Source organism: Pholcus phalangioides, unplaced genomic scaffold, assembly GCF_987345545.1.
Source record: "Pholcus phalangioides strain wild (caught in Gottingen) unplaced genomic scaffold, Ppha-v1.0 ptg000022l_1, whole genome shotgun sequence".
Lineage (NCBI taxonomy): Eukaryota > Metazoa > Arthropoda > Arachnida > Araneae > Pholcidae > Pholcus > Pholcus phalangioides.
Window position 1 is genome coordinate 24,154,067 of NW_028301615.1, and position 24,441 is coordinate 24,178,507.

The 24,441-nt window shown below is 39.2% G+C and overlaps 2 protein-coding genes and 1 long non-coding RNA gene across 3 annotated transcripts; 2 read left to right on the plus strand and 1 right to left on the minus strand.

The window, feature by feature from the left end:
• Window positions 1–1,214: 1,214 nt before the first annotated feature.
• On the minus strand, window positions 1,215–16,552 carry LOC149070034 (thiol S-methyltransferase TMT1B-like). Its single transcript, XM_089249721.1, has 2 exons — window positions 15,581–16,552; window positions 1,215–1,673 (listed from the first exon to the last, which is right to left on the minus strand). The coding sequence occupies exons 1-2, from the start codon at window positions 16,148–16,150 to the stop codon at window positions 1,440–1,442; spliced, it is 804 nt and encodes a 267-aa protein (XP_089105847.1). The 5' UTR covers window positions 16,151–16,552; the 3' UTR covers window positions 1,215–1,439.
• Window positions 6,377–13,331, plus strand: LOC149070035 (uncharacterized). Its single transcript, XR_016195082.1, has 3 exons — window positions 6,377–6,509; window positions 9,072–9,283; window positions 11,656–13,331. It is a non-coding gene; the product is annotated as an uncharacterized LOC149070035 (long non-coding RNA).
• Window positions 16,553–17,186: 634 nt separating the features above from the next.
• Ced-12 (engulfment and cell motility Ced-12) lies at window positions 17,187–21,199 on the plus strand. The gene has a single exon (XM_089249657.1). It carries the CDS (start codon window positions 17,451–17,453, stop codon window positions 19,602–19,604), a length of 2,154 nt encoding a protein of 717 aa, XP_089105783.1. The 5' UTR covers window positions 17,187–17,450; the 3' UTR covers window positions 19,605–21,199.
• The last annotated feature ends 3,242 nt before the right edge of the window (window positions 21,200–24,441 follow it).

Genomic DNA, 24,441 nt, shown 5'->3' on the forward strand with positions numbered 1-24,441 from the left:
TACACGTACACTCCAGCATGTACCAATTCGTTTAGAAGTTCCGCAGAGGAATGTGGACGAGATGCATGTATGGTTTGATAGTACACTTCACTTTTTACATGTATGTACAATGAGTGTGATTGCAAAACACAAAACATTTGTCGGTCAAACTAAAGAGTGTAGTGTGAAATGTGAATGTTGATTTGATTTTTCAAAAAGGTTTTCAAAGGAAAAAAGATTTTCAGCCATTTTTGACCCCCCTCCCACCCTGTCAGCAAAATTTCGTCAGCAACTCAGAATATTTCCTATCTTCAAAAAGGGGTGGTTGATGACGTAAGCAACCTTCAAACCCCCCTCCCCCTTTTCATCAAAAGTCAGCAAATTCGAACCCCCCCCCTCGACGCTGACGTAATACTTGAATGACCCCAAAAACAAAAAACGTTCGTTCAGATTCTTCACCATATTATCCCATCCGTATTAACGTAAAATAAGCATGGGAAGTAGAGAAAATCGTCGTCATGAGATTTTATGCAGACTTTGCATCACAAACACTCATGTGCACGTGTTCTAAAACATGCATTCCCAGAACATTTTCGACCACTTTCAAACCACACAGGCACCTTACAAACACTGAGAAAGTAATAACGAATTGGCACATGTCGTAACGCATATGTGCCAATTACACGCTTACCTAACGTGAAGTTTGTTTCTGAGAAATGCGTGTTATGTGTTCAAGGAGTGCTGCCACCTGTCTCCCGAATTCGCGGGCTTATTTTACTCGTTCGCATTATGCGTGAATTCTAAATGCTGTGTAAGCCCGATTGCTATCTGTGGGGGGAGCTTTTCCAAATGGGCGATCGGTACGCATTCGCGCTTCAGTTCTCGTATTGGAGGAAACCAACAGAAAACTAACTTCAGCCGACCACTACTGTGCAGGCTGTGAGAATCACAACTGGGTCCCCGCTATGCGAGTTCATCACGATGACCACGTGACCGCAGAGCGGTGAACATTTTCGACTGAAGAATACTCGATTGACTTGACTGGCGTTCAATTTTATTCGGTTCTTCAAATGGACTAGATTATCACTGCATGTATCACTACGCCTTAGACCAGTCCTGTTCATACGTTCCCAGTTGAAATAGTATTTACAGATGCTTTTTAATAATGCGGCCTTAAACGCCTCTATTTTTACTTGCGGCCAACTTGTATATTAGGCCAACTAAACCCTAAATTATTTTTCTGTTTCAACAGGGAACTGTGAACCATGACTTTTTCTTTCTTTTTTTCCATTCATCTGCGAATAGCTCAATTTTCAAAAATAACGCAATAATTTTCAGCAAAAATTCGTTTCAAGTGAGCAATAAACACTGGTAGAATTGAAATTGGCACAGATTAAAAAATAAATAAATAATACAGTAGGTGAGACACACGTGCAACAAACAACGATCAGTGATTAGATTCACTTCGTGGCCACTCCGAGGACGTGAGGCCTGAAAAAAAGGGACAGGGTCGACGGATAAAGGATTTCCATGTCCACGGCCGAGAACCAGTCCCTGATCATTTTCTGAGGAGACCTGTCCAAGTCGCAACCGTCGTTGTACACCTTCCACAGCGGGGCGATGCACCTCTGGATACGGTACGCGAGGTGGTTCTCTGGGAAGCGGGTGTGCTCCATGAAAGCGAATTTTCCACCCTGTATGACATTTAAAAAAAAAACACCAAATAAATACCTTTGAACACATAATTCAAGCCTAATCATAGAAAATTTAACTTTTTCTAATACCCATAAAGAGAAATATTTCTCTATATTTTAAATTATCAATTTCACTGCACGTATAAGCATTAGATCGGAGACGATGATGTGCAACCAAAGCACTATTTACCTAATGTATGTTAAATGTGTGATAAATCGGTTATTATACATACTTACCAATCGTCCTGGTAAATTTGATAAATTCATCACTTTTACCGGCGAATATGCATAATACCCAAGCGTCGTTGGAGTTTGATAAATACTGAAAATATTATCACTTTCAGCGGCGATTATGCTTAGTAACCAAATGTCGTTGTTGAATCTGATAAATATGAAAAAATATTCCAAATGTACACTGAAGAGCCAAAAAAACTGGTACACCTGCCTAATATCATGTAGGGCCCCGCGAGCCCACAGAAGTGCCGCAACACGACGTGACATGGACTCGACTAATGTCTGAAGTAGTGCTGGAGGTAATTGACACCATGAATCTTGCAGGGCTGTCCATAAATCCGTAGGAGGAAGAGGGGGTGGAGATCTCTTCTGAACAGCATGTTGAAAGGCATCCCACATATGTTCAATAATGTTCATGTCTGGGGATTTAGGTGGTCAGCGGAAGTGTCTGAAGTCAGAAGAGTGTTCCTGGAGCCACTTTGTAGCAATTCTGGACGTGTGGGGTGTCGCATTGTCCTGCTGAAATTCCATACCATCACAGAGCCTCCACCAGCTTGAACAGTCCCCTGTTGACATGTAGGGTCCATGGATTCATGAGGTCGTCTCCATACCCGTACACGTCCATCAGCTCGAAGCAATTGGAACCGAGACTCGTCAGACCAGGCAACGTGTTTCCAGTCCTCAACAGTTCAATGTCGGTGTTGTCGGGCCCAGGCGAGGCGTGAAGCTTTGTGTCGTGCAGTCATCAAGGGTACACGAGTGGGCCTTCGGTTCCGAAAGCCCATATCGATTATGTTTCGTTGAATGGTTCGCACGCTGACACTTGTTGATGGCCCAGCATTGAAATCTGCAGCAATTTGCGGAAGGGTTGCACGTCTGTCACGTTTAATGATTCTCGTCAGTCGTCGTTGGTCCCGTTCTTGCATGATCTTTTTCCGGCCGCAGCGATGCCGTAGATTTAATTTTTTACCGGATTCCCGTTATTCACGGTACACTCGTGAAATGGTCGTACGTGAAAATCCAAATTTCATCGCTACCTCGGAGATGCTATGTCCCATCTCTCGTGCGCCGACTATAACACCACGTCCAAACTCATTTAAATCTCGATAACCTGCCATTGTAGCAGCAGTAACAGATTTAACAACTATGCCAGACACTTGTTGTTGTGTTATATAGGCGTTGCCGACCGCAGCGCCTTACTCTGGTTGGTTCCATATCTCTTTATTTACATACGCATGCTTGTACCAGTTTTTTTGGCTCTTCAGTTTAGTATGTGTGATGAATATAGTCGGACCCCGATATAATAACAAATTTTACGAACATTCCCAATATAATGATACGATACACATGTCATTAAAAAAGTTAGGAGAGAGATTACGAGAATTTCCTTAAAATTAAGGGTGATATGGTCACTTTAATACAGAGGTCTTCAACGTTTTTTTCCAAGTCACGAGCACTGCGTATACCCATCATCAAAAGAAGAGCACCCCTTACGACAAGTTTAACATACGAATGCATGAAATCAAGATTTAAATCCTTGAATGCAATTTGTAAGGTGTTGAATTGGGGCGTTGATCAAGTGCTCGCGAGCACAAAATCGGACACGAACATAAAGCACTCCGGGTGCTCTAGATGTCTGCCCTAATAAGTGATGTTTTTAGCAAAAGAAAAGACTATGCTAAATATGCGGCCTTAAAATCGTTCTAGCTCAAACATATACATTGATAGTTATCAGAGACGCCGCTGACGCATTACGGAATTTCGGAAAAGGACGTATAAAAATTTGGTTCGCGCGCCCCACGGGATGCGTTCCTTCCAAGTTCCACGAAGAAAAAAGTAGAGAGGAAAAAAACCTCCCCAATATATTTTACCTGTTCCCCCACCCCGTCTGTGTTCTCCACCATGGGCAATACGAACCCCCCCCCCCCCGGCGGCGATGGAATGGTGCAGGGATATGCCGTAAAAGCACCGCGTATAACCAACAGCACCTCCTAGAGACAGAAGGCCTCCTCACGGGTTGCCATAAACGTCATTCAGACTAACTAGCATCCCTGAATAAGGGAACAGTATACCGAATTTTGCGGTTATAGTCGGCTAAATACGATTTTATAAGGTTTTCCAACTTTGAGTTGGCTATCCGTTTGGAAAAAAAAAGCTCTGTTGCCACGACGATCACACAGACCTACAACAAAAATATGTAGCCTATACATTAAATTTCAAATCCATTATTAGCAAATCCAACACACATTAGCAAATTGGGAGAATAGATGGCACCACCTACTGAGCACGCCTAACGCTGGACACTGTTGAGTTTCACCAACACAAATATGATATAGCGCACACATTCAGGTGTGAAAATATGTGGCAGTTAACTCCTTCACGTACAAGCTGCTGGCGATAAACTTGAATGATCTGTATTAGACGTATGGGCGATAAATGTGGTAGCCTTGTTCCGTGTGGAATAATAGAAGGATTACTTCTAAGAAAGATACATTATATATACGTGTGTGTGTGGGGGGGGGGAGGGGAAATGCCGTGGAGGAGGAAAAGCTAAGGAGAACAACCATAGTTATCTCAGTTGATCGTTACCCAGTTGAGATATCACGATAGTGATGAGAGAACAGACGGGGGGAAAACACACATAACTTTGTTTCATATGGTTACAATAAACTTTCACCATGAGGAAAAAAAAAAAAGAGGTTGAAGAAACAGTCAGATGGATTGAATTTATTCCACTGGCGTTTGGACGCAATATTACGTCCCTGATCGTGAAGGGGTTAAATGGTGGTAGATCAGAGTGGTGAACCATCAGGGTCGGAAAAAAAATCATTCCACAAAGAAATCGCTTCCCAAGGATTTATGTGAATAGGGAACCAGGAGATGAGCGTCACAATCTCATTTGCTTTAAATTTAATCTGTAAGATATTATTGAAAGAGCTAAGGTTTTTTCCGAAATGGAAAATCAATGGGAAGAGAATTTATAGATTGATTTATTAGTAAAGATATAAATGTGTCCAACTTAATTATGTTTGCTTTAGATTTATCACATATGTTAAATTCCATGTTAAATTTTCGGTGTTAATAGAAGAAGCAAAGAAACCTATTAATAATAGGTTTCTTTGCAAGCTTTTTTTTTCTACTAGTAGACAATGAAAGTAAAAGAACCTAGTTATGAGCTGGTAAATTAACCCTTTTTCTTTTAACGAACCTTTGGATTGAACATGTTTTTAGAAATGATTTGATTCAGAGGAACACCAATGAATTATGGGGAGGGCATACTTTAACTTTTTCGTGAGGGACCCACTTTAGATCAAAAAGGACCCAGATTTTGACAATAACAAGGGTTCCGGGACCTAGGTAAATTAGAGAGCAGCGGCATCTCAGGTTCTGTCACAATTCCTATTTTTTTTTAAGTTCATGTAAATAAAAATTGTAATGTTTAAGTTCCAACAACATTTTCATAAAAGCAAAATATTGAAGAAGAAATAAAATCCTCGTATTTATATTCTCGACAAGCTTATACATGAACACACGAAAATATGTTTCTTAACAAGCAGTTACAGATATAACTACACGGAGATTTCACAAACCTCCAATGCATTTGAGATTGAAGTAAACAGCGCGTTACCCACGAAAACAACCGAATAAAAACATTTATAAGAATAACGGGGAGCCAAAACTAAATCACGACTGGCGAGGGGCCGGAAACACTCATTGCAATACGAAATAAAAAGAACATTCAACAAAATATTGCAAAATTTTAAGTTCACAAAAAAACACCATAAACGTGAAGAGACACATGAAAACGGACCTCGGACTTCTTTTTTTTACATACACATGCAAAAAGGCTCGTTGTGGAAAAATAAATAAGTATATGTGAGCACGATTCAATGAAGATGCGCCATATACAACGCTTTTGTACGTATAAAGGCGTATAATTTATATATGCGTATTAGGATGAAAATTCCGACCGTAAATCCCATGATGAATAATTCTTCTCCAAAGCCGAAATAATGACACAATGGCAGCGCCAGCATTTGCCAAGCAGCCAACTGACTGCTTGCCACGATGAGCAAAAAAAAAAATTGCAACTGCCTCAAAACAATAGGGATTTCTGTACGCAAATACATGCATACCAAATTTGGGAGAAGAAACAAAAAATAAGAATAATAAAAGAAGAATGGGACGGGATGACGAAAATAAAAGAATCGGTGGGAGAAGTAATAAAAATTGGTAGTCTCTTCGCTGCATCTATCTGTGGTTAAGCCTAAAATATCAGACATAATAAGGAGGGAAAAAAATTGGATTGGAGACAACAGAATACCTCTCGAGACGCAAATGTTTTTCGGTCCTCTTGTACGAATCCAACCTCCATCTTGGAATCATTTATGCTAATAACCACCGTGACGAAGTCACGTGAAGTGGAGGGAGACCACACGGAGCATGATAATAAAATATAAAATGGTGGGGGGAGATGTTGACACCAGATGGCTTCTTGAGACGATAAAAAGGATTAAACGGGAGGATTCTTAGTCTAGGATTCCACTGTGATATGCTAAGGTCGACGCGAGGGATATAGGTAAACATCGAGAAAGCATGAAGGTAAGTTGTTTATCAGTATAGACTTATATTAATCTTTTAAAATTGAACAGAATACCGAAACTTTCAAAGACTTCTGTAACATGTGCTGCTGACAAAAACTACCGAAAAATGAAAATGCAGGGGGTGGGGTCTACTTGAAAATACAGCTGATTGAAGCGGTATAAAAGATTTCACTTCAGGCATATCTTTTGAAATTATGATTACATTACATTGTTTCAGTTGAAGACTGCAGTTCCTAATCATCATTTTCCAACTTACCGATCTCTGGACAATAATTCACCATCCTGTTGGTACATAAGACTTGATCCTTAAATGAGTGCCTTTGCGTATGTGCGAAGGTTTCTTTAAACGTCCATTACTGCAACCAGTTTGAAGATGAAAAATTGAGAATCGCTTTTGCACATGAGGCGAAGTCATATTCTTTCCATTTTATATTTTGAATTGGTTGGTAGATGTCCCAGTTAACGACAATAACTTTCCGTTTGTTACAGAGCACGTGTGTGGCTGTGATTTCTCTAAATTGTTAAAAGGTTTTTGTTTGAATTTCTTTTTTTTTTTGCCTTGAAGTTTGCTATCCGAATTTTTTTCTTAGTTTGAATTACAAAAAAAAGGTAGTTATGTATCTGCAAAGTAATATCATCTCAATACATTTATTTTATGTGCGATTTTCGAGGCTTTGTATGTCTTCGATAAGACCCTGAATAAGCAGTACAATTCGAAATCAAATTTTTAAATGATTTTCGGCTTTCAATACGGGTAACTTAGAATAAAAAAATGTATTAGTTCGGAAAAAAAATTTAACATTTACGTGGGGTTAACATTAACAAGAAAATTCCGAAGGACCGAAATTTTCTGCATAAATTTCCGTGAGTATTCGCTGTATTCGTAGAAGAGTTTCTTAACCGTGAAGACGTTTTTGTAAATTCTACATCATTACTCTTCAGTTCAGAATGATTGTGCTGAAGATGTTTAGATACCCTCGCAATGAAACCTGAGCAGTTTGAACACGTTTGCGAAAAAAATAAAAAATAGCTTGTAAGCTAAAAATTTGGTAGAAGACACCCTCTACTAATGAATGTCATTACCGATTTTTTTTTTTTTTTGCACTCAATTTCTTTTGCTATTCCTCCATTAAGACATTCCAAAAGTTTCACAGCTTTCTGATGAATAGTTACGGCAGTAGACATCTCAGAACAAAGGACTTTAATTGTGTACACCATTCACATTGAGTTTACCCCAGGACCGTAACTAAGATTTTTGTGGGTGGGAGCAAACATGATTTTGCTGCCCCACAAATGAGAAATTTAATGATTTTATAACACTTTTTCTTTGTTATCTAAAATTTGCCACCCAAGGCAGTTGCCCCCCCCCCTTTGTCACCCTCCAGCTCCAGCCCTGGTCTACCCTTCAACATCGGTCTCCAACTGCAGCATGAGCTGATCTTCTAAAATTTTCAGATACTTGTTCTGTAGCAGTTTGTATGCAGAAGAAGAAAAAAAACGTCAAAATCTGTGATTAAACTTGGTTCTCAAGACAAAAAATTTCGGTATACACCAACCAAGCATGGAAAAAGAGTTACCAACAGTGTAGCAAAATTTTAGACAGACCCGATAAATTTGTCTGGCACCTGAATTTTATATTATTTTCAATTTGTCCGGTCAGCAAACTGAAATGTTCAGTTTAGAAAAAGAATTTGGGATGATTTTGAGTTAAAGATACGTTGGGTACAGTCAATGGCAATGTGTAGTATAACTTTAGTCCTTGAAATTTCGAATGATACAAACTAAATACTATAGGCCTACACATTATTATATTTAGATTTCACTTAACTGTCAATCGGACGCCTGCATCAACCACCTTTCACATTGCCAAATCAATAAATTAATTGACTGAATGAGTGGAATAGATGCTTTTTATTGTAGTACTAGCAAAAATGGCGCTGCCCGGATTTTCTTCAATTGCTGGGAGGATTAAAAAATCGTCAAACCATTATAAACGAATGAAGTATAATACTGGCAGCAGCATCAAAAAAGTGAAAAAAAACCCACTGTAAAGGCATGCGCATGTCTGAAACGCATTGTTAGGGAACCACGACAACCGAAGTAAACATTCCGAAAGTGACTGTTGGGGCCAAGGAACCATTGTTGCCCGACGGTTTTTTGCTCATTTTGGGCATTTGCCCTGCTCTGACGAACTTTTAAAGTAGAATACGGTTCAATCCGGTCCTGTTTGGTATGTGCAAAATTTGGGGACGATCGGTCTAAAATTGTAGATTTGTATAAAGAACAGACATATACTTTCACATTTACATATAAGACGTAGCCGCTGACGTTGTCCAACTCATAGCTGTAAAGTTAGACTTGTAATGATAATTGACGTTCTTACTGACTACGGTTTTCAATCAAATGATTCTCGATTTGATGAAAAATGAACTTTTCTTTTTTCGTTTGTCGTGGATTTTGCAGATTTTTGATTTGTATAAAAGAAAAATTTATGCATAAAATTTCGTCCAAATTTTCTATTTCATTGAAAAATAATTTTCCAAATGTTTTAAACATTCAGGTAGCGTTCGTGGCTCTGTTGCTGGTGGCGACCGTTTCCTTGGCGAGGGCGGCTTATCTCGTGCCATACTATCCACCGATCGCAACCGGCGCTCTCGTTGCGGCTCCACTCTACTCCCCCACGGTTTCCTACTACAGCAGCGTAGGATACGGTGCACCGCTGTGGTCGCCGTTCTGGCCTGTTGCGAAACGGTAGTACACGGCAGCACGCAGGTATGTACTCATGTGTCTCAGGCACTTTTTTTACCACTACGTACTACTTATATTCCCACAGAGGAACTTATGTCGAATTGGGGCGTGTCGGAATGCGCCGTGTATGTGTTCTGCGTCAAACGTGAAGTTTGTATTTGACGTATGTCTGTTAACGTGCTGTCTTCTGTCAAAGAAGTTGGTGCCATCTGCCTTCTACATTAAAAAAGCAAACTCGGCAGGTTATTTTGCCTGATGTATTATGCATGAGTTTAAAAGGTCATATCGATGATTGCTCTTTGTGGAGAGAGACTTAATTAACATGGGAAATCGGCTCGCATTCGTGCCTTGAAGTTGGAAAACCACAGAAAACCAAATTCAGCCGACTACCACTCAGAAAAAACCTCCTACATTCATCAAAATAGAAAAATTGATTTTATTTTTTGGTTACCGCACTCATTTCATTTTCAATTATTGCTTGATTATTATCTCTGTTATTTCATTACCAGCTTTATTACTAGCTTTATGGCCGTATTCACCGACGGCTGTGAACATGCAAGAGCACGCTGAAACGATGGTTATTTGGAAAACGGTATTACCCTCGCTTCACAGACCGGTTAGCAGCCGGTTTTTTCGTGAAAATGTAGCCACTGTTATTTGGGCTGTTAAAAAATAACAGGCATGTTAACGCATGCGCGATTAGTATGTTTTCGGACTATTTTTTGGGGGGTATTTTTCGAAAATTCGAATTTTATTCGCGCGCTCTGAATTTATTTCGTTTTTTTTTTTTTCTTCTTTCTCTTGGTAATTCTAAGTCCGTTTTGCGGACTAAAAGAATTTTTTTTTTCAATATTTCTATGCAGTCGAATCCCGTTTTAACGAATACCGTTATAGCAAAAATCTCGTTTTAATGTGCACTTTTCTCATCCCCCAGCTAAGTTTATGTAGGAGCAATGTGAAAACCTGGAATTACTTCATAACGAAATTTCGTTAGAACGAAGTGGTTTCTCCGGTATCTTGGAGTTCCTTATAACGGGATTCGACTGTACAATTTCAGACTTGGATTTTTTTTTTTTTTTGGTAATTTCTTTTGCAATTGGAAATTACGCATGGCCGTATTATGAAACTGTGTTTTTTTTTCTCATCCTTCCATACGCACAAAGGGGAAAAAAAATTTTTTTTGGTTGCTCCAGAGCCTCTTTCTTTTTGGGGAAGATAGATGGCGTCTGCACAAAAAAAATTGTATAAGCTTCGACATCTTAAACTAGGGTTACCAGCCGTCCTCCTACGTTTCGGAAAATTCCCCCTTTTGTCCACCTTTTCAAGTTTCCGGAATTATTTTTCTTCTTTTCCGGGGAAAATTTGTTTTTCAACGCTTTGAAACATATATTTCTTCATTGATATGAATGTTTTTCTTCCCACACGCATTCACCAATAGCCGTCGAAATTTCCAGAATTTTTTTCTGCTTCGGTTTTAGAAAAAATTATTGATTATTGTTGCGGCCGGTTTTATTGGTCGGAATAGTAGCGCCATTTATTGAGGAAATTTGAATGAGTGACGTCCCGGGGGGGGGGGGGGGGGGAGGGTTGCGTGCTTAGACGACCTCCTTTCTCAGTTTTGAACCTGGTAACCCTATCTTTAACAAGCCAATTTTTCTAACCTGAGCTAGACAAAGACACCAAAAAAGAAAAGGGCTAAAACATATGCATACGACATCTATTTACCATTTCAAGAACTTAAAAGCATTGGATAAAGTCAAAATCATTAAGCTGCTCACTACACCCATAGTCTGTGAGTTATGAAAGCTGATTAGAAAGATTGTATGGAAAAGATTCAATTACCTAAAAAAAAATTTTTTTTTTCATTCGAATCAACAGTTTTTGCTGAATATGGTCTACATGTATACTCCAAACTGCCAGCCTTTTGAAAATAAAATTTGATGCTAAAATATCACCACAATTTTAAGCACTTTTAGACAGTTTAATTTTCACGAACAGATCTGGATTTAGCACAGCTTTTTTTTGTTTTTCAATTTGCTCGAAGTAATTTTTTATAGGGCATGTTGTTACTTTCATTAAAAGAAAATCAATTGGTCTCTACTTTATATCGGGGCACTTTGACAGGCCAAACATTTTTAGGCAATAAAATATACGTCCTATCCACAAACACCCCGACCCTGATTTGAACTTATGTGTAAATAATATTTGTAGCCTGCAACTAAATAATTATCATTTGATTAAAACTAAATTTTCAAGTACGCTTGCATGCCATCTCTTTTATGCAGACTTACATTAAGAAATGCTGATTCAGAATGAAAATCTACTCAAACTAGATCTGATCATGATATGAAAACTTTTATAACTAAAAAATTCTTGTCCATATTTGAATTTTTCAGCTCTCGTCATGAAGAGGCGAAGATGAACCCGGTATCCTAACATAGAAGGAATAACACGAAGCGCTTTCTCTGAAACCAACAACACCCCAAGAAGTCTGATGTTTATCCTCGTTTAGAATAACTTCAAAGCCAAGAAGAATTTCAAAAAAGAACCTGGTACACGCAACTGATGTAGTCTCAACACATATCACTGCCTTACCATACATGTACTGTATATTATAGACACAGCAGATGCTATAAAATATACAATGCTTTTCCTACGCTATACAATAATTTGTGCTTTGCTTGTATCAGTGTCCTTTTTACTCATTCATTTACCTTAAAAATAATTAGAATTAATGTTAATTAATTATAATTATTTTGAATTAATTAAGTTAAATGCACCAGTGCTTAACAAATCAAAAAATAATTTAGGCACCAGCCAAGTTTCTTAGGAGAGAGAGGCAAGCGTGGTTTCTTCCTGAAAAAGACAGCCCTAAATAATACAAATACAAAGGCCATGCCAGATAAACTGCCCAACAAGGTGAATGAAAAAAAAGATGTCCCTAAAACTATGAATGTCAATCATAGCAAAATACAGCAACCCAATATAAATGCATATATCACAAAAGAAAAAAATAATAATAATTAATACTATATACAAAATATACGTAAGTCTATGCCCCGCCTATGTCTATTATTTTTTGGATAATCTGAGTTGTTTTTTATAATCCGAGGTGGCCTGGGTCCCATTTATCGCGGATTATCAAGACTATTGCAGTGGTGCGCAAACTTTTCAAAGCACGACCACCCCCCCCCCCTTTTGACCAAGAAAATTTATTGCCAACCCCTACAAGACCATGTGTCCCGAAACCCCAACATAATGTCCAAATCCTTGGGACACATGTCCCAATTTCCTGAAACTAATTTTTTTGCCTGTAAATATGCTATTCCAAAAGCCCTTTTCGGAACGCTTGTTTCGATTTTTTATTAAGGGATGTTGGCCTCGAAAGATATTCAACTATTTTCAATATAATATAAATATTTACTCTGTTTTTTGATGTAGTTAGTGTCTCTTATGCAAAATGGAAGTGTAGCGAGGTGTATAGTCTCCTTCATTTTCGTGTGATTAAATAAGAATCATCCGATTTCAAAATGTCTCGACACTTGAAATCGACCACTGACTAAAATTGTTCATAAAACATAGACACATTTCCCCTAGTATGTTCACATATTACTTATTATTATTCTATTCTGTGTTTTTTATTTTTAAGAAATATACAATTTTGAAATCAGGTGATTCCCTTTAAGTCACCCTGCATAAGTACTAGTTTTATATCATCCGCCGCATACTAGGAAGAATTCACAAATTTTCACCTTTTCATTATCAGCTGTTTGGATACCTTATTTTGCAATCTTAAGTTGTGCTTGAAATGTGAATGTGTAGCCCTATTGAAACACACGTTACAAAACATTTTAGGAAAGTGACATAGGTAGAGTAAACATTCAAATGTCATTTTTTTTCTTTTTTTGCAACAACATAGCACATTCGTGATTCTGGCATGGTGGAGCCGATATATAGATTATAGTACAAGTAGAATTTGATAAATTTACATTGTATGATATATGGTAATTAGCTCAGCTGAATAAAGGCTTTCTTCAGTTTTGACATATTTTTAAATAAAAATGAATTTCTTATTTGGAAGCTTTCATTTTGGAGAATCTCTCACAACCACCTCTAGTTCATTGACAAGACCCCTCCGGGAAGGGGGCGTTGGAACCCACAGTTTGCACACTACTGCTCTATTGTAACAGAAAATTTTAGGTGCAAATACCAATTTTACTCAATCGCTATGATGACCTGGTGCCTGGGATTTGTCAAGCCCTGAAATACACATTGTTTTAAATCAATACCTCAAGTTATGCAAGCAAAAAATACTTTCCAAAAGTGCTCCAATTTGCAAATAAACATTCAACTTCACAAAGCATGGTGTATACTAGAAAATGCTTACGATACCTATAAGCTGAATATTGATTTTTAGCCTATCTTGTAGAGCACATTGGTATTGCAGAGGGGGTCAGGATGCCATTTCAATGAGAGAAACTCCACATATTCAGAGAAGCTCATTGAAATTGTTATAAACTGTAAGTCCCTGTCTAATTAGCTCATATGCAAGGAATATGACCATGGTGTATCCAAAATGGTCAAATCGGCAAATCGGGTGTGATGAAATGGAAAACAAATTGGCATGGGCTGCATTACAAATATCACTCAACTGCTCACTAGTCATTCATACGATTATTCACTCACACAGTAATTCACTCACTCACTTAGCCATGTCCAAAAACAAAGCGTGTAAAGGCAAAATGTTGTGGTCAAAATTTCAGTAAACTGTTGCTTACACACTATGCACATAGGCACTGGAACCTAGGGGCTGAGGACATACGAGCCCCGCCCAATAATGTATGAAAAAACAATGCAATACACCTTCCTTCTCCTGAATAAGCACTAGAGTCCCATATATACAGGATGACCAGCGACTTTCAGCCGCCGCCCCCCTCAAATGTTTTCTTCATATCAGTGGCTCAGACTCTGCATACTCACATACCTGGGGAGGGGGGAGCAAATACTACTGCCTTTGTCCACACATGCACCTGAATTAATTCCTGCACATGAATTCTTAATTGCACAAATTACCGCTATTTGGAGACGTTTTAAAATTGCCCAACCTGACGTAACACTTTATTTGCAAAGGTAAAACCGCAGGACAATATTAAATTGTAATGACTCCAAGTGATCCAGAACACATTAAATGAAATTTAAAAATACCTAATCAACCTTTAAGGGGTCGTTCAAGTATTACATAAGCAAATTTTTAACAATTTTTGACCCCTTCCCCCTCCCCTTGTCAGCAAAATTTCGTCATCAGCTCTGCCGCTCATTTTCATAAAGGGTGGTTGATGACGTAAGCATTATCCAAACCCCCGTCCCCCCTGTCATCAAAAGTCAGCAAATCGGAAATCCCCCCCCCCATTGATGATGACGTAATATTTGAACGGCCCCAACCAGTTAACTGTCCAACTAATTTCTCCAAGCGTTACCCGTAGTGCCCACTTTTTTGAAGATGCACACATTTTTTCCCTTTTCTTGGAAGTTTGAAATATTAAAATATTTTTTTTATAGCTCGAATGTGTGGAGACGTAATATGACACCCTAAAAGTGGGGGGGGGGGATCATAATGTCTTGTGACTAGAAGAAATGCTTTATGTGGAACCATAGTAGTTGAATCTTTGCTAAAAGATATATGAGTAATAAAAAAATGCATCTTCGAAAGGGAATGAGAAATTGAGAAGAAAAAAAAATCGAAAAAAAACGATGGGGATGCAGCTTTTTTTTTGCAAAACATGACAAAGATAATAGTAATAATAATTTCAGACCTTGAAATATAATTGTTCAACTCCATCTAGTGATGAGATAATAAAGTAGAAGGATGGCTCTACAGATGGCAGCACATGAATGACAAATTATTTCGTGATATCTATGTGAAAAAGACCAAAAAGTCTGTGCGTCTGCATATGCTGTCATAGGCACCACCATTACGTATGGCAGCGATTGCATTTGCCGTAGTAACCACTTGACTGGTTAATCTCTTTCCACAATTTTATTTTCTTCTTGAGAATTTACTCTGCAATTTTCATGACCCAGGACGCTTATGAGAATATTTTCAGTGTAGGAAAAACCAACTACAGAGGTGAATTTTGATATAACCCTCTTTGTGCCGGTCAAAAACTGTCGTTATAATGGGAGGGTCGTTATATTGAAAGTAAAATGCCTATGATAGTCGTTCTGTGAAAATATTCTGGACATCCGGTCATTGTAAAATAAAAAATAAGATGTGTATTCATTATTCAGGTAGAAATCATGATGTAAATAAGTTCCAATTACCATTTTCAGAGTCCTCCGCACCTCTTTAAGCACAGCATCTATGCTAGACACAGAGCATAGGAGACGGGTGCACAGGACTAGATCAAACTCTCCGTCTCTTAATTCTGTCATCTTCTCGGCTCTACCAAGCACAATTCTTTCCATGTTTAACTTCGGACATGATCTCAGCAGTACCCCTTTTGCATGGCTCAAAGAGTTTGGGTTTGCATCCAACAAAGTGACAACAAAATTATCAGGGTAGTAAGGAAAATTCGGGCCGTTGCCAACACCGATTTCCAATATCTTCAACTTAGTGTTGTTGCTGCTGCCCCCACCACGGATCTTGCAATGGCTCGCAATCACACCGAAGAGTCTTTTACGAAGTTTTTTCGTAACCGGGGAAAAATCTGCGCATAATGCCCTCGTCACGCAACTAAAGAATTTGCCCCGGAGCCATGAGGATAATTTCAAAGCGAGGAAGAAAGGGAAGAAGATGGTCACGCTCAAGACCCAAACACAAACTGATATCGCTGAGTACACGGCTAGCTCTTCGAGACTTACCTCTGGTTCAGTCGGGAAATACTGGACCATATTGGATTATCAAGGAGTAGAAACTCAAGTTATAAGGTAAACAAGTCTCTACATATCTACATCAAATTAATGGCCTCCATGTTTGCCATGAGTGTTTTAGACAGCTTTAACTTCAATCCATAAAACTAGGCTTCAGCAGCGTCAATTTCAATATTTAAGACAAAGCTTTAAAGGAGTTATTTTGAGATGAGTTTGCAATACAAAATACAACAAATCAGCATTCACTATGCTTGCCATAGCTCTAGGACAGCTTCAACTTCAATGTTTAAAGCAAAGCTTTAGAGGACAGCTACTTTGAAATCAGTTTGCAATACAAAACATTACAAATAAATATCCTCTAGGACAGCTTCAATATTAATGTTCGTGATGGGATAATGAATTTTCCACCCGACATTGGGTTCAGCATCGTGACGACTTTGACCACAAATCATGTGTATGTTTGGTTTTGTTTTTTGCTGTTGGGAGATGCTTCTTCTGACAGTAAGATCTGCATGAATGCGCATGCGTATGAGATGGAAGGTCGACACCTATATATTATAGAGACTGTTAATTGACGCCACCATGACAAACCCTCGCTAACCAAGCATTTGGCGATAAGTCGCAATTCATTTGTAGCCTTCTCAACTGTTCGCATGCACATTGTTGCTGTGGAGCACTGAGCTATAACCATAAGTAAAGTAAAATTTAATTATAGCTCAGTGCTGTGGAGACACTTGTTCTTATTATCAGATTGTTTGATGCATTCATGATAACCATATTTAATCAAAGAAAAAGATCCTTAATACGGTACATTGTTGATTATTGGCAATAAAAGTTGCCAAATGGTCATTAAATCAGTAACTGCTGCTGCTAATTAGGCCAGTAAAATTTTTGATGAATTCAGAAATAAATTGTTTTGATGATCCATTGTCCAGTTACAATTTCAGCAAGATATGGTCATATCTGTGAAAAGTGTATGAATTTTTTTTTTTTTTAAACAAGTCCAGTGAAACAGAAACACCGTCCTTATAGGCATTATCCCTGTATAATTGAGGAGAAAGAGCTAGCTTCGGCAATCTGCAGGATTCTGTGTAGCTGAAAGATTTTTTTTTTTTCGCATTGCTTTATGAAGCTGTCCTCTAAAGTCCTGTTTTGAACATTGAAGCCCGGAGTTAAAGCTGTCCTAAAGCCAATGGCAGGCGTAGAGGACGGTTATTCGTAATTGAAGGTATTGATTGTGAATTCGGTGCGAACTGTCAACTCGAAGGTAACTCGCTGTATTTATTTCTACGTCAACATTTGACTTGATTAAAAACCGAAGATGCCGGCAATAAAGGATGCCAATATCGTGAAAATAGCTGTGGAGATGGAGGACCAGGTTCCACAGCTGATCGAGTTCGATCAGAAACGGCCTCTCGCGGCGATAATCCAAGACCTTTGCACCTCGTGGGGTATCAGCGACGCCGAGCAATACGCCCTCCAATTCTCCGACAACACTCACCACAACTACATCACGGAGAAGAATCGCAACGACATCAAGAACGGCAGCGTCCTCAGACTGACGTTTTCCTCGACGAAGACTGCCCAAGAGATATTGGAGAAACTGAACAGTGGCACCAACGAAGAGAAAAAAGTAGCGCTGCGCCGTCTAGCGGTGCTTTCATCCGATTACACGTTCGCCCTGGAATTCATAAACAAACAGGGATCTGGTTTCTTGATCACGATGATAGAGACCGGCACGTGCAGCGGTGAATTGATGGCGCTTACTCTACAGTCCTTTGTGGAACTGATGGACCACGGTATCGTTTCGTGGGACAATCTACAGCCGAAGTTTATAAGCCGGGTTGCTGCGCAGCTGAATACACACACACCATCGCAGGATCAAAGAGCGCTGCAGGCTTCTTTGGCGATATTGGAATCTGTCGTTTTGAACAGCAGTGGCAAATACCCATTGGTGGAACAGGAAGTTACTCTCTCGAATCTGATTTCTCACCTGAAGTCCAATATCGCAGAGATACAGCAAAATGCCATCGCACTCTTCAATGCTTTGTTCCTGAAAGCCGATGTTGCAAAAAGAAAAACTATAGCTAATACTTCATCTCGGGAAATAAGGAACGTTGTGATGCATAATATCATCCAGAAGAATCACGTCGGTGCAGAGATGGCGCATCAGCTATACGTTTTGCAAACTCTGTTAATGAATTTGTTTGAAGAAAGAATGAACGCACAGTTAGATCCGCAGGATAACGAAGCGAGGGAGAAAATTTTGGAGTTGCGTAAAATCGCTTTTGATGTCGATAACGAAGCCGGCGCAGGTACTCGTAAAGGCGGTGGCTACTCGAAAGATTACAAGAAATTAGGCTTCAAGAACCATGTTAACCCAGCTGAAGACTTCTTCGAAACGCCTCCTGGGATGTTGGCTTTAGATAATATGATTTACTTTGCACGGAATCACACTGACAGCTACACGAAAGTTGTGTTGGAAAATTCATGTAGAGCCGATGAGCATGAGTGTCCGTTTGGACGGACTAGCATCGAATTAACAAAGCTGTTGTGTGAGATACTGAAAATCGGTGATCCGCATACTGAACAGGGAAAGACTTTCTATCCAATGTTTTTCAACCATGACCACGCATTCGAAGAATTCTATTGTATCTCAATAATGCTTCTGAATAAAACGTGGCAAGAGATGAGGGCAAGTATAGAGGATTTCTCGAAAGTGATAAGTGTTGTTAGAGAGCAGATAACGAGAGCATTGAATACAGATCCCCCACCGGTGAGTCTAGAGAAGTTCAAAGCGAAATTAGCCACGTTCTCATACAATGAAATCATCAACTTGTGGAACCAAGAACGTTGCAACAGAGAAGAATGGGAATCCCAGGCAAAGCCGATTGTAGAACTACGAGAGCAAATTACTCCGGAAATCATGAATCTGATCCAAAAAGAACGGCTCCATTATCTATGTGAAGGCACGATGTTCACAAAATACTCAAACAAAGGACAGAGAATCAAGGAGAAATTCTATTACTGTCGGTTATCCCCGAATCATAAAGTATTTCACTACGGCGATTGCGTAGAGAACCGAGGTGTCCCGTCGTTGGAAGAACTACCTCACAAATTACCGGTCGTGGAAATAAAATCTCTGGTCACGGGAAAAGAATGCCCGCACATGAAAGATGTCAAGAGAACTAAATCAACGCTATCGCTGGCGTTTTCACTGATCCCAGATTCAGATCAAGAGCCATTGAATTTTGTGGCTCCGAACGAGAAGGAATTCTCGTATTGGACTGATGCGGTAAATGCTTTATTGGGGAACAAAATGACCAGCAGGGAAACGAAGAATGATCTGGAAACTCTTTTGATCATGGACATAAAATTACGATTATTAGACACAGAGGGTGTAAGCATTCCTGAGAATCCCCCGGTTATTCCCAAAGATCCTCCTAATTATGACTTTTGCTATGATTTCAAATAATTAGAAATGATTTCTTTATTTTTGTTTTTTTTTATGTACCAAAGCTGATATTATTGTATTTACCTAGTCTTTTTATAAATGTATGTGTTTCGTGGTGTAAACCTGTGACTGTAAATCTGAGGATTTGCCGAAGTGAGCTCGTAAAAGTCGAAGAACAAAATTGAAGCACACTTTACCAATTACTGTGGCCTGATGCTGGCATTAATCAAACTGGTTTGTTAAAAGTCTGCTATGGAAATGTTTACGAGCTCTTTTTTATTATTATTACTAGTTGATTATCGGGTTGACTGACAGGGTTGCAGAGATACATACAGCATGCATTACATTTTACTGGTCAACCATTGATTCTAGAAGCAGTGTTTCTCAACCTGTACTTCACAGACCCCTGGGGATCCATAAGTACTTTGTAAGGTGTCTGCGGTACCAGTTCATTCACCACCATTGCATGACACATTTAGTACAGTGAAATTATAATTTATTAAATCAATTTTTGGTGATATGTAAATTTACATGTAACGATACATTTTTTGAATTTTATGAGATTCGCTTCAAATTGACCGCTGCAGGGGGGGGGGCAATGAATTGAACTTCATTAAAGGTGGGAGGGTGTCTGTGTGTCATCAAACAGTTGGGGAAACACTGCATACTTCCAAATGGGAAAAGTATCCAAATTTATTTATACAAATATTTTTGGCAGAGGCCTATACATGAGAACATGTAAAACTCATGTTGCAAAGTTATTAAACTTTGTTTTTTTTTTTTAAATATATGGACATGGTCTTCAAAAACCCATCTAGGATCGACTGTTCGCCATTAAAATATGGTGTGTGCTGGTATCTATGCAACCTGTATATATAAAACCAGCCAAGGCTTAAAGTCAAAGCTCTCTAGATTCTAACATAAATAAAAAATAGCTGTTGTAATAAAGAAAAGGATGCACCAAAAGAAATGCCAGGCTATCATTGAAAGCGCTCCTAGTTGCATTGATTTCAATAGGTTTAGTAATGATCAACTGGCCAATATCCATTTCTCTGATCTTTACCAGCTTGCTCTTGTCAATCCTAGGTTTCAGTGATCTTAACTTTTTCTGTGGTCAAGAGGTGTGGGAATTAGATGCTTTAGTATGACGTTAGCTGTCTGCTTCACTGAATTTGTTTCTAACCCTCATTGTCATAATCAGTAATATTGCAAAGATCACCTTTGTTAACAGAGGATCTTGTTAGCAAAGTTGACTCTGGAAGCGTTGCCCCTGGCTAATTAAGGTCCTACTGTTTATAGATTGGCAAAAGTCGATGGTGTTATAACAGTTGTTTTTGTTTCTCAAATTTGCTAACCCCCTCAAGATTGTTACCATTTATCCTCCCCTTCTTGTCCCACGGGTTATCAGAAGCAACCAGTAGCGTGATATCATGAATGGTTTGTTTTTCACTTTGTGACTAATGTCTGCAAATGCATGACTTAGCTGTAAGTCATTTTATCACTAGTGATTGGTGGTCTATATCATTCAGATAACTGACTAGTTGTACTTTGGTAATCATGAATGAATGTTGTAATTGTATTTGTGTCCATTAATATATTCATTAAATTGTTTAACACTGGCATGTACTGTGTGTGTGTGTGTGTGGATTTCAGATATGACACACTCAGTTTTTCATTCCCTTAAAAATTTTAACAGTAGAGAATTAAAGAAAATCTTTCAGCTTTGTAAATTTTTCCCATCGGTAAATCAGTGGGTTTTCCATCGGTAGTGATTAGGATAGATAACATTATTAGTTGAAGCTTCAACGGCATCAAGAACACTATTTGAAGTTCTGACGTATCAAAAGTATGTATCATCTGTTACATTTTTTGGAATTTCTTCAGAGATATGGGATCTTTTTCCCTATCATTTTGAACAAGGTCTCTTCTTTGTCAGTGGTGATTTTACTGGGTGAAGTTGCTGTTGCTGCTTCAGGTAATGATATGGTTGTAATGATCCTGTTGTCCCTTCCAATGAAGGGTCATTAATGTGGAACAGTCAATGCCAAATGGAAGTATCTCTCTGTCAAAAGTAGGTAGACCTTCAACATGATAATTACATAACATAAATATCCAAGCATTTATCATCTGCACTTCAAACTACAGAAGATAGATGGAAGTACCAGCAAGAACACAAAACAATCACAACTCTGGCAACATAAATACATTAGGGCCATTCATACACACAACACGCTCTGGCATGTACAGATTCATTAGAAATTCCACAAAGGAATGTGTATAAGATTCGTGTACTGTTAAGTAGTAGTCAATACCAAAATCTTATGGTGAATCATTGTATCTACATAGAGTAACTTATTGACTTTTTTTTCTGAATTTTGTCCAAGTTTACTAATTTATTTTCATCAATTGATAAAAAAAAATGTGGTTACACAAAATATGATAGCTTCAAAACATATATTATAGCCCTTTTTTTTTTTCTTGTAAGAACCACTGTTACACTAAAGCATCCATGAGTATGACGATGTCTATTGCTAGTTCCATACTCCCAGATAATGATTATCTCCCAAATTTGTATAGAACATTTAAATTCGTCGCAGCGTGATTGTGTGAAAATTGTGTGGTGTATATGAGTACTACTCCCTCTGAAAAGGACAAAGATGGTGTAAAGGGACATAAAGTCAGTCGCGATAAGTCGAATTCCTATAACTCGAATATCTGTTTAAGTCGAAATTCTCACTCGGCCCAAAAACTTTTTTCCATATTTTAGTGTTAAAATTTCCCCTTAACTCGATGTTTTCTTTCTTCCTTTTAAGTCGAAGTTTCCGGGCATGAAAAGAGCGCCCGTTTAAAATTTGATAAAATAAACCTATGAAATACCAAGATGAGTTGCAGCAAAACTGACCATGAACCACGACAACTAAAGCAAGAGCGCAACATCTTCCTGGGAATTTTTAACAAGTTGGTGTGTACCAGAAGGCGTCTGTCGATGGTGTGCTTTAAGTGCTGTCATCTACCTTAGTTACTGGAAGTGAAAGTGTATAGCGATTGTGTTTGCGGGTCACGTGCTTTCTGCGAAGTGATTTACATTCGCTCCTCGCTCTCTCAAAGTGGGAATACTACCTTTAGCCGAACTATTTTGTGCAATCAGTGGAGATCGGGCCCTCTTGATGCGAAAGGCCATTAGGCCGGTCGTCTACTGCAACTACTGCGAGCGAAAACAAGTCGCGTGTATGCGCAAGATACGCGACTTGTTCTGTGTCTGTGTGACTGCATGTCTATACGACCGTATAGCAGCGATTTCTGTGACATACCAGGTCCCAAAATTGTCTATCCTCCGCTTTCACCAAGCACGATCACACTTTGGAAAGGGCAGGCGCAGGGCCGCCGTAACAAGAATTTTTATGGGGGGTCCGTTTCCCACTCCACTTCAAAATTCGCTAATGTTTGTTGTTTCTAAAGTTTGAAGCCCAGAGCAGTTCCTCTCTTAAATTCCTGCCCTGGGCAAGCTGTCTATTGCTCCGGGCGTCGGAACAGCTATAAAAAATTACTATCTTCAACTTTTGACCGCTCATTCGACATTATGGAAGCAATAGGCGAGAAAATTAATTTTTGGTTAACGTGCTTGAACGTGTTAATAATATTACTAGACGGATTAAGGTCGGTTGAGGCCCCGGGAGCAGAAGAAACTATTGGGGCCCTTTGAATTAGAAAAAAAAGTGTAAAGTTGGGGTTTTGCGCTGCCCCCCCCCCCCCCAGGGCGCGCACACCTGGTGCTCCCGCCGTTAAGTTCGCCTCTGCAGACTTCTTATTTTGAAAGTCTGTATACTGCAAGTACATTGTACCTAGTAAGAAAAATGCCTATATTTCTCATACCATCACATACATTTGGCATTAACTCATTTGAATGAAAAAAATTTCGATTGTGAAACCAAATCACATTGTATAGCTAAAGAAAGGCTATGATTTGTTATGCCAACCATGGGGAGTCTGGTGACCCGGGCAGTGAGTTTACTGTTTTTACGTTCAAAATTACCGGAAGGGGACACCAAAATGGACACTGGCTCCGGGTGACATAGTAAATTATGGTTACTAGTTGCGGCCCTGATGCCACCCATCTCCCGTTCCAGTCTGATTCTTCTCTAAATATCTCCGCCAAATATGCCTCCCTCGGCTATTACTATGTGTCTACCCAGCCGAAATTTGGGTCCGTTTTCCGGACACTTTACTAAATTCCAGATGGGGAAAACGGACCCTTCACAAAATATCAGTTAAAGGAATCATAAATATGGCATTCCGTTTCTTGTGATTAATTTACTAGGTTACTTTGCTTCCCACAAAATTACTTATTTATCACCCCTTATATTAATGACCCCTTTCACAAAAATGAGGAAAATTTTCACAAAAAACAGGACCCTACACTAAAAAAAAAAGACTGGACAGACCCCCAATCCCCTACATAGCCGTTCGAACCCCACTGGAAGCACTTTGGTTTGTACGGCTGAAGTTGTTCGAGCTGATTTCCCATTTAATGTCTCTCCACAGAGAGCAAAAACAGGCCCCCTTCAACACAATACCTGTATATAAACACGAAAATTTGGGCATTTCACTTCCAGTGTAGACGGCAGCACTTCTCGGAAAATGGAACTTGCGTGACTCTGATACAAGGGCGTAGCGAGGGGGGGGGGGACGACCAGACCCCCAAGTCCCGTCCCCCCCGAAATGTGAGAAAATGACCGAAAAAAGGGAAAAAGATGGCCAAATCCATTGTTCTGTCACTTTGGTCCTCCCCCCCCCCCCCCGAACGAAATTTCTGGCTACGCCCCTGCTCTGATATAAATACATTAGTGCTGCGTACAGC

What these genes read in the sequence shown, in the direction of transcription:
- LOC149070034 (XM_089249721.1), bottom strand. Translation starts at nt 16,150, where the DNA reads ATGGTCCAGTATTTCCCGACTGAACCAGAGGTAAGTCTCGAAGAGCTA. An exon ending in TGCGGAGGACTCTGAAAATG is followed by an intron (nt 1,674 to 15,580) that starts GTAATTGGAACT and finishes AATGTCATACAG; the next exon opens with GGTGGAAAATTCGCTTTCAT.
- Ced-12 (XM_089249657.1), top strand. Translation starts at nt 17,451, where the DNA reads ATGCCGGCAATAAAGGATGCCAATATCGTGAAAATAGCTGTGGAGATG.